Below are 13262 nucleotides of genomic sequence, written 5' to 3'. Positions count from 1 at the left end.
TGCCAACATCTATTATTATTAATGTGTGTTCCTTTTTCTTCTCCCTATTTCAGTGGTAAGCACAATGTGGTTGACCCAGTCCAAAGTACTACACCAATTGGTTGTATTATAAAGACATCAAGAAAAGCAACCTCCTAATACTGTATTGAACAAAGCCTAATTATAAACAATTTCCAACTTAACAGTAAGAAGCCACAATGAGCTGTTGTACAAATACTTTATTTAAAAAGCATATTGCTTTGGACCAAACCAGACATATGTACTGCGCCATAATAATAGAATAAATTTTTAAGTCTTAAAGTGTACATAATAGGACAAACTTGCTGCTATATAAAGGTACATTCTGTGCAGTTTAGATTACAATTTCCCAGAAGTTGTAATCTAAAAAGGCGAACCACCTGACAAAGGGACTGTAAGGTACATCTACCTATGTTTGCCTTGTCGAGCAACAGAATGGGTCAGTAATTATTTAAATCATGCTCATGAGCATTTTCTTGCACTATATGATCGCGAAATAAAGCTTTCCCTTAATTTTAGACACATCCGAATAGCAATGACTTTTTAAAAACACTGGCAGGGTTCCACATTTTTCACCCCATTCAATAGAAGGAGTTTCTACTTCAACTGTAATTTTAAATGTAAGACTATGGAAAATCAAGTAGAGCTTCCTGAGTACATTCTTCTTCATAAAGAAAGTCTAATTAATGGCTTCAGGGGTTAATTAGTTGCCTTTTATAAGAGCAGTCTTTTTCCTCTTCTTCTCTCCCTTTATTTCAAAAATAGCAAATACTCTTGAAGAAACGTGGATGGTGGCACTTTGGAGTTTCTGCTGAAAACTGAATAAATCTGAAGAATTGTCTGTATGATCCTCAATATGACCTTCTGACTCCTTTACCTCTTCCTCCTTGATTAGCAAAGGTTTCCCCAGGGAGTGTCCAAACAACTGGCAAACTTCTTGAGCTTTTTGCTGAGCACTTCTAACCGCAGAAACGCATACCTGCCTCCTGAAAACAAAGAGCAGCAAGATTTAGTTAATCAGTTCTTATTTAAATTGCAGTTTTATGCTTGTCAAACTTGATGACATTTTTTTCAGATCAAGTGAAGCCTTCAGTATCACATAATTGCACATCTAGGCACATAATTACACAAATTTCCGCATAGTTACAAGTTTTTCCTTAATAGTATTTGTTTAAAAATTTGTTCTTTTCTGAATGAAAGCCAAACTAATTTTTAGGAACTAATCTTTGCCTTTTTCCTTACTTTTCATTTTCTTTGCAAACTATGATAGTTGTATAGTTGAGGGCAAGGCTATCTTACCACTGTTCTGCATACAATCCTGGAGGTATGAAGAGGATATTAAAAATACTTCAAATATGTACAACCTCAAAAATTTATTGCTATTCCTTAATTTAGTTACATGCTACAATACTACAAAGCAATCTATAGGTGGATTGATGAGTTGGGCCACTCCCTTTCTTTTGGCCCACCCTACCTCACAGGATTTTTCTTGTGGGGAAAATAGGAGACAACATTATCCAACTTTCAGTAGTGCAAAAAAACAAAGATGGGTTTAAGAAGCATGACAATAGTAATAAAATAATCTTATTTGTTGCAATATTACTACTTATTCCTTATATATTCTCTTCCTTAAATTAAGGCAGGAAGTTTGGGGAGATGAAAAATGTGTCCAACTTGTCTGACACTAATTCAGTATTTCATTCTGACATTCCACAACATTTCCCAATCTCTCCCGCTTCCAAGACTTCACAGGACAGAAATACACATTACAGTAGTAACTTCCCATAGTAACTCCAGTCTTTTTATTAGTAAACATTACCTCCACTAGACCGATTAGATCCCACAGATTAGGCCTCCTCCGAATTCCATCCGCCGGCCAGTGTCGACTGGCGACTACCCGGAGGAGAGCCTTCTCTGTGGCTGCTCCGACCCTCTGGAACGAACTCCCCGTGGAGATTCGAACCCTCACCACCCTCCAGGCCTTCCGCAAAGCCCTCAAAACCTGGCTGTTCCGACAGGCCTGGGGCTAAAGAGCTGTTGCCCCCGTCTCGAATGGTTTGACTGTTGTGAGTTTTAAATTATATATTGTTATGCTTGTTTTTTAAATTTTTTGTCTGTATCCCCCTTCCCCGGTTCGAGTTGTGAGCCGCCCTGAGTCCCCTTCGGGGGAAAAGGGCGGCATATAAATACAATAAACTAAATAAACTAAACTAAACTAAACTAAACTAAACTAAACTGGTGATGGCATTCCTCTGCCATCTCTATGTGGAGATGCTGGTATGAACTGGATTATCAGTTTTAGGTCTGACAACACTGGTCCAAAGGATAGCTATTAAAGCTGCAATCTCTATGTTATTGCACAGTCAGTTCTCTTCAAGAAAACATTTTTACTTATGTAGTTTGGAACACATTCACAATGAAATAAGCAAGCCAGAAATATACATCTTCTTGAGAAATGTATTGAGAAACTTACCGAAGGGCATCTACAGCCTCCATCGTATGGTAAAAGTGAGGTGAGCTGATGATAACTGATTTATCTAGTTTCTCAACTAGATGATTACATGTATCTTGCATTTTCCCAAAATCAGTAAATATAATGCAAACCTGTAAATGAAATAAAAACGTAGCAGCCTTTTTTCAGTGGTTTAATTGCAAGATGACCAAAATAAAAGATAGCGGTATATATGGATAGCAATAGCAGTAGACTTATATACCACTTCATAGGGCTTTCAGCCCTCTCTAAGCGGTTTACAGAGAGTCAGCATATTGCCCCCAACAATCTGGGTCCTCATTTTACCCACCTCGGAAGGATGGAAGGCTGAGTCAACCCTGAGCCGGTGAGATTTGAACCGCTGAACTGCTGATCTAGCAGTAGCCTGCAGTGCTGCATTTAACCACTGCGCCACCTTGGATCTTTTCCAGCCTCTCACTTTTTTTATTTACTCTATTTTATTTATTTATTATTATAAAGCTGGCTCACAATCTGCAAAGTAAACTGAGTACAGTGAATTAAAAATCAAGTACTGGCTAGGGTATTATCTGAAAATACCTTATTTTGTTAGTATCTACTAATATTAGATTAGGACCAAAGTAATCTATCAGAGAGAGATTCATTAGATAAGCCATAGTTTAAATAAAGGTATGCACTTTCAAATATGAATCTATGCTAGAGTTCAGCAACACATCTCTTCAACAGTGGTGTCTCTCTACTCACTTCATTACACTATTTGAAAATACTACTCATTCTTAATTGATTAAGATATGTAGAAGAGACATTTGTCCCAAGATACCACAGCAATTAATGACATATTTTCAGAATACTTCCATTGTTTTCCATTAAAATTCTAAATTAGCTTTAACACGATACAATGCTAAATGAAAAAGCAAATGAGTGAATTTAATAAATTTAAGAATGCATATGTAGATGGTTTTAAAAGTTTTGTCAAATCAAAACAAACATATTTAAGACTAATAGTTCTCTTATTTAAGATACTTACCTCGGCTTCCATCTTATACGAATTGTCTATTCTACTGAAGTTTTTTGTCACAGTCACATCATTTTCCTTGGGGAGGAAAAATGATCATTTTAAGTCCGCTACTTAAAAACAATGTTCTTTTAGGCACATTAAACAACAGAACAGAACAATGCATTTCAAAACAGTAAAATGAGTTAGAGCTGGAAGAGACTTACCAAAATTAACAGAGTTATACTAATAAGAATCAAGTCCAGGTCGACTTCCGGGGAGTGGCCTGTCGCCGGTCGGCAGCTTAACAGAGCTGCCCCCAGAATTCAGGACCGTTATCTACTCAATATCAAGAAGATAACTCTTTTTTCAGACAAGAAAAAGCAGTGAGGAATCTCAGCTGGTAAGAATCTTCTTTGAAGTTCACAGTTTGTTTCTTTGTGAGCTGTGGACGGAGGGGGAGGATCAACCCATAGCTGAGTCATTCAACTCCGACTGAACTTCGCAGCTGTTATCCACAGCACAAGACAGGATCCCCTCCCCCTCAGGACAATCTTTAGAAAAGAGACTATTAAAAATCAATACGAGCAAAGACCAACTTGTGAACTTTAAAACCTTTCTCTATCTGAAATACCAGCTTCAATGTTATAAAAACCTCTTTTGTTTTTGTCTTCAAAATGGCGTTTACAGCTTCTGCATTTGTTATCTCCGGCTTCCTGCTACAGAATTAAAGAAATAATCTCTTATAATTTAATTAGAGCTACTCCCTTAAAGCTTTCAAGACTCTTTGTTGATTCAGAGACATTCCAAGCATTCCAAACGGACTTTCTCTTTTGAAATCCTCCGTAAAACCCTTGTAAAAAAAAAAAAAAAAAGAAGGGGGGGAGGAATTTCTTTTTCTCCACATAGCACAGTGGATTAGTAATTTAGAATAAATAATTAAAACCAAAATATAATGGCATCCAAATCAACCTCTGTTAAATTACCTCCGAAAACGTCTCCCATACCTGGCACAAAGTTGCAGCCCCCACCATCTATGCCCCCTAGTGGAGATGTACTAACAAAGAATTTTTTCTGGAAATGTTCAAAAAATCCAGAGAACAGAACTTAGAAATGTTTAAAGAATTCAGAGAACAGAATCTAGAAATGATTAAAGATTTCAAAGATGAAATAAGGAATGAGATGGAAGTTCTATATGACAAATTCGATACCAGGGTCACTAAAATGAATGATAATATGATGGGAATTGTAAATGTGATAACAGAATATTTCTGGAATGGAAGATAATTTAGAAACTCTCAATGAAGCTAAAACTAACCTGATATCCAAAACTGAAGTGGTGGAACAAAAAATTGATAATGCTGAAAAACAAATTATGATACAGTATAAGCAGATGGAGCTTGCATTAAGAGTGAGGGGGCTGCGTGAAGAAAACAGGAGAACCTAAAGCAAATGTTTTCTGAAGCTTTTGACCGTCTGGTGGGAAAACCGGATCCAATTCTGATTGGCAGATTGACAGGATTTTTCGTGTTAACTCATGGCGGCAAAACAAAGGCAACTTCCCCGAGACGTGGTAATATACTTTGTTACAAGAGAATCTAGAAATATGATACTACAAGAGTCCTACAATACTAAGCTTCAAATTGGTGGACAGGACCTGATTGTTTTGAAAGAAATACCGCCTCAGATGCTAAGAGCCAGAAGAGATTATGCTCTGGTGGAAGAGCTCAGAAGGCGTCAGATACAGTACAGATGGGATGCCCCATTCGGTATTATAGTTACAATGGACAAACAAAGATATCGTCTCAGCTCTGTATGGAAAGCTCGTGATTTCTATCATAAGATTCTGAAGATGGGATACCCTGAACCTTCGGGATATGGTGAAAAACCACGAGACGAACAAGATAAACAGCAAACCACACAACCATTAGATAAAATGTATCATCTCCCTCTTCCGGAAGGGCAAGGAGTCAAGGAAAAAAGATCCAACCGTAAGACCACCAGACAAACGGATAAACAAGCTACTATGCAACAATCTCAACAATCATTGGCCACTGACCAAGGTGCTACTGTAACAAGCTCAGAAGCTGTGGGAGGAGCCAAACCAAAGGTGAGACAGGCCTTGCGGGAGCTCTAAAAAAGCTTCAGGCAACCAAAATGACAACTAAGATTTTGACATGGAATGTTAACGGACTGAACTCTCCACAGAAAAGAAAGAAAATATTTCATTATCTTAAACAGTTTAAGAATGACATAATTTGCTTGCAAGAAACTCATATCAAATCAACCGATCAAAAATATTTGTTTAACCCCAAACTGGGCCAACATTTTGCGACCTCAGCCATGGAAAAGAAAAATGGCATAGTAGTATATTTAAGAAAGACATTAAAGCTGAGCTAATTGAAGCAGATCCCTTTGGAAGATATATAGCATTAGATTTAATCTTAGAAGGGAAAAAGACGTTACTTTTGGGAATTTATGCTCCTAATCAACAACAAGATGGATTTTATAGAAATCTCCATGCTAAATTAGTACAGTGGGATTTTGAGTCTTGTATATTAATGGGTGACTGGAATGGCGTGATCGACACCAAAAGAGATAAGAAGACAGCTCGCCCGAACACCAAATTTCGAGCTAAGTTACCCAAACCCTTTTTTGACATGCTGGACGACTTTGAATTGCGAGACGCTTGGCGCGAGAGGCATGCAGAAGAATATGACTTTACCTTTTTTTCCAATAGACATCAATCTCTTTCAAGGATTGATTTTATACTAATTACAAATTATATAATTTTGTAATTACTTTGTAGGGTGAAGAAGACAAAGATTATGGCGAGAGTTCTTTCAGACCATAACCCAGTCTGGATGGAATTGGGAAGGGTAGCCCAGGCAAGAAGGTCCTGGAGGTTGAATGAAAATTTATTTAGATATGAAAAGTATGTTAATGATTGTAAAAAATTGTAAAAATTGCTATCGGAATATTTTGTCTTCAATATGAACAAGGGTACATCTTTGGAATATGTATGGGATGCAAGCAAAGCGTATATGAGAGGAGTATTAATGAATATAAATAAAATACATAGATACAAACAAGGGCAAAAACGAAAAGAATTGGAAGAGGAAATTAAAGGGAAAGAGTCAGAATTAACATTGAATCCAGGAGATACAAAGATTAGGGAAACAATTGCTATATTAAAATCTCAGTTTGATATGCTGATCTCTGACCAGGTAGCTACTAGTTTATTATATGCTAAACATAATACTTTCTGCAATGCAAATAAACCTGGTAGGTGGTTGGCTTATCAGATTAGAAAAAAAAGGAAAGCTCGAAATGTATCCAAATTGTGTTACAGAGGGAAAGAAGTGTTTCAACAGGAAGAGATTCAAAAGGTATTTCGGGAATTTTTTACAGAGTTGTATAAAGGGGATAAAATTAAGGACGGAGATATAGACAAATACCTAGATAAAGGAAATCCCCCTAGTCAGAGAAGAACATAGGCATAAGCTGAACCAACCTATAACCTCTGGGGAAATTTTGCAGGCAATTAAACAATTAAAGTTAGGGAAAGCACCAGGTACAGATGGTTTAACAGCTGTTTATTAAATATCTACAGTTAGAAATGGTAGAACCCCTCAGAGAACTATTCAATAAAATTCAATCGGGAGGGAAAGTGCCTCCCTCTGCTGCGTTCATATCGTTGATACCCAAAGAAGATCAAGACCTTACCCAACCAAAAAATTACAGACCTATTTCATTACTCAATGTAGATTATAAAATTTTTACTAAAATATTAGCAAATAGGCTAATGGGGGTAACTCAGCAACTGATACATACCGATCAAACTGGTTTTATACAGGGCAGACAGATGAAGGATACGTTAGATTAATTATCAACGCTTTAGAATACCTGGGAAAGAACAACCAAATCCCGGCCGCATTCATATTTTTGGATGCGGAGAAAGCCTTTGATCGAGTTAATTGGCAATTCCTGCTGAAGACATTGCAAAAAATGCAGATAGGAGATGGCTTTTTACGGTCAATTGGTGCAATATATCAGCAGCAAACAGCCCAGATCATTGTCAATGGAAGTCTGACAGACTCCTTTCAAATTGAAAAAGGTACAAGACAGGGCTGTCCTCTGTCCCCATTATTGTTTATTATAACTTTGGAAATACTGTTGAATAAGATACGGGGCCTGGGCGGTTTAAAAGGGATCAAAATTAGACAGCAAGAATATAGAGTTCGTGCATTTGCGGATGATCTGGTTATAATATTGGAGCAACCGCAGGAAACTAGTAGGGTATTATTGAATACGATCAATCAATATGGTCAAGTCTCGGGATTTAAAATAAATCTAGGAAAAACCAAAATAATAGCTATAAATATGACTATCAAACAGAAGGAAGAACTGGGGGCGACGCTAAGATGTGAGGTAGTTAAAAAAGTTAAATATCTTGGAGTTAATATTTTAATCTCAAATGGGAAATTATACAAGTATAATTATGAATCACTTTGGCATAGTACACAGTTGGAGTTGAAAAGGTGGGAAAAACTGCATTTGTCCTTGCTGGGTAGAATAGCGGCAGTAAAAATGAACATTTTACCAAATTTTTTATTTCTTTTTCAAATGTTACCAATACTTAAAAGAGCGAATCTTCTAGAATGGCAGAAGGGTATCAACAAATTTGTGTGGGCAGGAAAGAAGCCGAGGGTAAAGATGAAAATAATGCAAGATGCACGTGAAAGAGGAGGATTGAAATTACCTAACTTAAAATTATACTATGACGCAGTGGCATTATCTGCAATTAGTGATTGGATTCATCTAACTAATGGCAGAATTTTGAATATCGAGGGATATGATTTTTATATGGTTGGCATGCTTACCTGTTATTTAACAAAAAAACGGATAAGAAATTTAAAAATCACATCTTAAGAAATGCTTTATTGCGGGTTTGGAAAAAATATCAATATAAACTAAATGATAAAGTGCCCATGTGGGCAATTCCTAGACATGCAATTGAAAATATGAATGTAGAACAAAAACTCGATAGAACCACCTATAGACAACTTCTTATCTCAGAAAGAGGGGTGATGGAACTAAAATCTTTAGAGGTACTTAAAGAAGAGAAGGTAGTTCAAACGTGGTTTCAGTATGGTCAACTACAAGCTAGGTGGAAAACAGATCAAAAAATTGGCTTTGTAAAAGTTGAGGATAATTTGTTTAAACAAATAAGAGATCAAAGCTCAATGCATATAAAGAGGATATATAATGTATTAGTACAGATGGATTCTGAAACGGAACTGATTAAGGATTGTATGATAAAATGGGCTCAGAATGTCGAGGAACCAATAATGCTTGAAACATGGGAAAGAATCTGGGTAAGAAATGTGAAATTTACACAAGCACAAAACTTGAGAGAAAATTTTTATAAGATGTTTTATAGATGGCACCTAGATCCTAAAAAGCTTGCCTCTATGTATCCAAATGTTCAACCTAAATGTTGGAGATGTGGTTCTTGTGATGCTACATATTTTCATATATGGTGGACATGTCGTAATGTTAAGGCATTTTGGATAAAAATATGGTGGATCCTGCAAAACATCTTCAAAAGAAGGATAAAATTTACCCCCCAGTTGTTTTTACTGGGTATATGCATTGATTTTACAGTAGCAGAGACTAATTTGATCCTGTATTTAATAACGGCAGCAAGACTCTTGGTGGCGCAGTATTGGAAGAAGAAAGATTTACCTATAATTCAAGAATGGACTTTGAAAGTTATGAACTTAGCCGAAATGGCCAAAATCTCAGCATATCTCAAAGAACATTCAAACGAGAGATACAAAAGAGACTGGAAAAAGTGGATTGATTACATAAAAAGTAAATATGGGACTAAAAAACTCCAGATAGCTTATGCTTAGTATCAGTAATACTTTAAATTGTTTTAAATTTGGGTAACAGTAAGAAGCTGAGTTCAATGTAGAGATATTTCAGACTGTGATTGTTCAAAAATTATACCACGTATGGTCTTTGGGAAGTCGGGGGGGGGGAAGGGAGGTGGGGATTTAGGGGGAGGGGGGAGGGGGAAATACAATATGTGTTAAGAAAAATAAATAAATAAAAAATTGCAAATTAAAAAAAAAAAAAAGAATCAAGTCCAGGTCCAAACTTAACACCTTTTCTTTAACTCATATTTTACCATGAAAATATGTAACCATGTATTTGAATCAAAAGTAAAAAAAAGTGCTTCAAAGTAGAAGTGTAAACCTTTTCCTGCAATTTCTTAAAGCAGTTGTGCCCCTTCCTGGAATCATGTAAAAAATTATTTTTGCCTTGAAATTCAAAGGGCTAAACAATCCTAATAAGCATGATTGAGAGAACAATTTCCTAAAATACTTATGCTTTGAAAGACTGCAATATCAGAAATATCCTAAATTACCTGGTACCTATAAATTCCTGATAATCTGCTAAAATGCCACTTGTAGGACAGAAATAAGGTGTTATTCATAGCATCACAAACCATCCAAAAAACATAATTATTCTCTATGGTTTTTTAAACTCTTATTAAGAACTGTGGTTAACATAAATGCAAATAAAAATACTGGCTAGTATCAATTGGCTGACTTTAGGCTATCACCTTTTCAGCGCTAGAAAGAAGGCAATGGAAAAGCACCTCTGAAAATGTTGCCTAAAAATTGCATGAATTTGACTATGAAGTGACTAGGGAGTCCTAACTGACTTGAAGGCCACATATTTTTTATTTTACTTGTGTGCTTTTTCCTTCAAAACTGTTTCCACAGTGTTATTTTATTTCTAGGTTAGATTAGGTTTCATAACTATTACTAATCCAGAGGAACTGAGTAAATTTCACAACTGAGGGAGGTCTGAAAACGGGTTGAAATTACATCCATATAAACTCAGAAGGAATGACTTTTAGATCAGTAGTACATAACTCTGTTGCTAGTTACCCAATGACACTCCTTCATGATGGCTAAGCAATATGTATTATCACAGGAACCGTATTTTTGGAGTATAAAATGCACCAGAGTATAACGCACCAAGGTTTTGAAGAGGCAAATAAAAAAAAAAAGTTTTTGCACTCTGCAAACCTCCCCAAAACAACTCATTTTTCGGGAAAACGGGCCCATTTATTTAAAAAAGAAAAGAAGCATGAACAGCCTTTAGAGGGGGTTGGAGTGGGCCAAAAACGGTCCATTTTTCACGAAAAATTGGGCCCATTTTCTGTAAAAAATTGCATGCATAACCTTATGGAGGCTTATAGGGTGCTCCTGGGGCTGGGGGGGATTGAGCAAAAAAACGGCCTGTTTTTTCGCTCATTCTGCCCTCCCCAGCCCCCAGGAGCACTCTGAAAGCCTTCTAAAGGCTATGCACGGCTATTTTGGTGAGGGTGGGGTTTTGGGAGGCACAAGTGGCTGTATTCAGTGTATAAGACGCACCCAGATTTTCAGCTCTTTTTAAGGGAAAAAGGTGTGTCTTACACTCTGAAAATATGATAAATGTCTATGGAGACTCTCAGTCAACCAAGTCGTGGTTGTCCCAAAGGTGCTTTTTCACAAGGCAACTGGACCTTCTGTTTTCTTTGAAGACATTTCACTTCTCAACCAAGAAGCTTCTTCAGCTCTGAAGAAACTGAGGAAGCTTTTGGATGAGAAGCAAAACATCTTCAAAGAAAAACTAGAATGTCCAGTTGCCTCTTGAAAAAGCACCTTTGGTACTGGACTACTAGCAAGGAGATTCGCTCTTTAGTCCAACCCAGCTCCCTGGTGATTCTGAGTCAACGAACCTCCCTAAACTCAATCTACTTCACATCCTTGCTGCTGCAGTTAAAAATCGTATGCTTCCTATGCTGCCATGGGCTCCTGATTGAAAAGCGAGTTTAAAATCAAAATAACTTGAGGTCTACTCCTGGTGACTGTAGCTAGGCAGCATTATAAAATGATTTACGACGCCTACCTCTGGAATGGATCGGGGACTATCCAGATGATCCCTTTATCCAAGTTATTTCGATGCATACAGCACCACCGAGACATCCCATTAGCATAAAGCATAGTTTAGCCTAATTCAGCCACTAGGCAGGACAGCTAGAGGTTCCCCATGCTAGATGTGTATGGGGGTTCTCAGTCATCTAGGTCTTGTTTGCCCCAAAGGTGCTTTTATCAAGAGGCAGGTGGACTTTTGGAGCTGATGGTGGCGCAGTGGTTAAATGCAGCACTGCAGGCTACTTCAGCTGACTGCAGTTCTGCAGTTCGGCTGTTCAAATCTCACCGGCTCAGGGTTGACTCAGCCTTCCATCCTTCCGAGGTGGGTAAAATGAGGACCCGGATTGTTGTTGGGGGTAATATGCTGACTCTGTAAACCGCTTAGAGAGGGCTGAAAGCCCCATGAAGCGGTATATAAGTCTAACTGCTATTGCTATTGCTATTTTCCTTGAACACGTTTGCTTCTCATCCAAGAAGCTTCTTCAGCTCTTGGAAGAAGCTCTTGGATGAGAAGGGAAATGTCCTCAAAGAAAAAAAAATCCAGAAAGTTTAGCTGCCTCAAGAAAAAGCACAGGTGGGCATGAAGCACAGAGGATGGCTTTTAGTGGATGGCGGCACCAAATTCTCCAAAACATACTTAACCGGACTCCCTGGCTAAGACGCAGCTTCTCTGTCAAAGGGACAGAGGGACTAAATTGATTGTTGGGGGCAATTATGCTGACTCTGTAAACTGCCAGAGAGGGCTGTAAAAGCACTGCGAAGCGATATATAAGTCTAAGTGCTATTTGCAGGGCTCCCAAACTTGGCAACTTTTAAGACTTGAGGACTTCAACTCCCAGAATTCTGGCTGGAGAATTCTGGGAGTTGAAGTCCACAAGTCTTAAAAGTGGCCAAGTTTGAAGACCTCTGTGCTAAAGCGACCAAGAATTGAGCACGCTCGCAAAGGGCAGGAGACCCACTGCGGCTGCGCGGGCGAGGGGCTTTTTTTTTTTTTTTAAATGTCACCCAACGAGATGCCTCCGCGCTGCCGAACCGTCTGAGCGACGTAGTCGAGTCTGCGAGTGACGCTGCCCCGCGCTGCGCCGGCTTCCCCTTTCCTGCTTCTCAAATAAAGCGTGACTTTGGCCCGATCGGGTCCGGCGCTGAGTTCCGCGCTGCCGCTCACGTGAACCTCCCTCCCAAACGGCCCTCCTTCGGCGGCTCTGGGCGGCTCGTCGTCTGCCGTGCCGGAGGCGACGGGCGGGGACACCAACTCAGCGAACACCCGAGCTGGAGAGAGCGGCAGCGGCATTTGGCTGGAAAAGGAAAAGGACCGTTAGGAGAGCCTAGCAACGGAGGCGACGCCGCGAGCCCTCGCGCCCAAGGCCTGATGGTCCTTGTAGTTCTGAGGGGAAAATCGCCTGGAGGCCAGAGCCCCGCCCCGAATTGAAGAGGGGCGGCCTCTGCAGCGTCTTGTCCTATCACTCGCACAGTGTTAAGCCCCGCCTGGCGCTTGTGTGGGGATGTCCTTGGCCGCTTGTAAATCAGGATTTATGACCTGGCGTGGTTACAAACGGCAGTGATGTTGTCAGAGAAACAGACTTTATTTGATAAAACATTGAGAGTAACGATGTTTTGCTCAATAACTTTTTATTTTTTATTTTACTTTTTATTTTTTATTTTACTTTTTATTTTTTATTTTATTTTTTATTTCTTTCTACTTTTTATTTTACTTTTTATTTTTTTTTTACTTTTTATTTTTTATTTTACTTTTACTTTTTTGTTTTACTTTTTATTTTTACTA

The 13262-nt window shown here is 38.4% G+C and overlaps 1 protein-coding gene across 1 annotated transcript; it reads right to left on the bottom strand.

Moving 5' to 3' along the window:
* Positions 1-200: 200 nt before the first annotated feature.
* IRAK1BP1 (interleukin 1 receptor associated kinase 1 binding protein 1) lies at positions 201-12890 on the bottom strand. Its single transcript, XM_032214864.1, has 4 exons — positions 12489-12890; positions 3516-3581; positions 2492-2622; positions 201-1004 (listed from the first exon to the last, which is right to left on the bottom strand). Exons 1-4 carry the CDS (start codon positions 12768-12770, stop codon positions 722-724), a joined length of 762 nt encoding a protein of 253 aa, XP_032070755.1. The 5' UTR covers positions 12771-12890; the 3' UTR covers positions 201-721.
* Positions 12891-13262: the final 372 nt, after the last annotated feature.

The sequence above is a fragment of the Thamnophis elegans genome, chromosome 4, assembly GCF_009769535.1.
Source record: "Thamnophis elegans isolate rThaEle1 chromosome 4, rThaEle1.pri, whole genome shotgun sequence".
Taxonomy (NCBI): domain Eukaryota; kingdom Metazoa; phylum Chordata; class Lepidosauria; order Squamata; family Colubridae; genus Thamnophis; species Thamnophis elegans.
The sequence above is the reverse complement of the archived record's forward strand: the minus strand, read 5'-3'. Positions and strand labels throughout refer to the sequence as shown.

Bases quoted from the DNA above. Each gene is read 5' to 3' on its own strand.
- IRAK1BP1 (XM_032214864.1), bottom strand. From the start codon at position 12,770: ATGCCGCTGCCGCTCTCTCCAGCTCGGGTGTTCGCTGAGTTGGTGTCC. The intron at 2,623-3,515 runs GTAAGTATCTTA...TTTCATTTACAG, and splicing joins CGTATAAGATGGAAGCCGAG to GTTTGCATTATATTTACTGA. The intron at 1,005-2,491 runs GTAAGTTTCTCA...CTTTGTTTTCAG, and splicing joins GAGGCTGTAGATGCCCTTCG to GAGGCAGGTATGCGTTTCTG.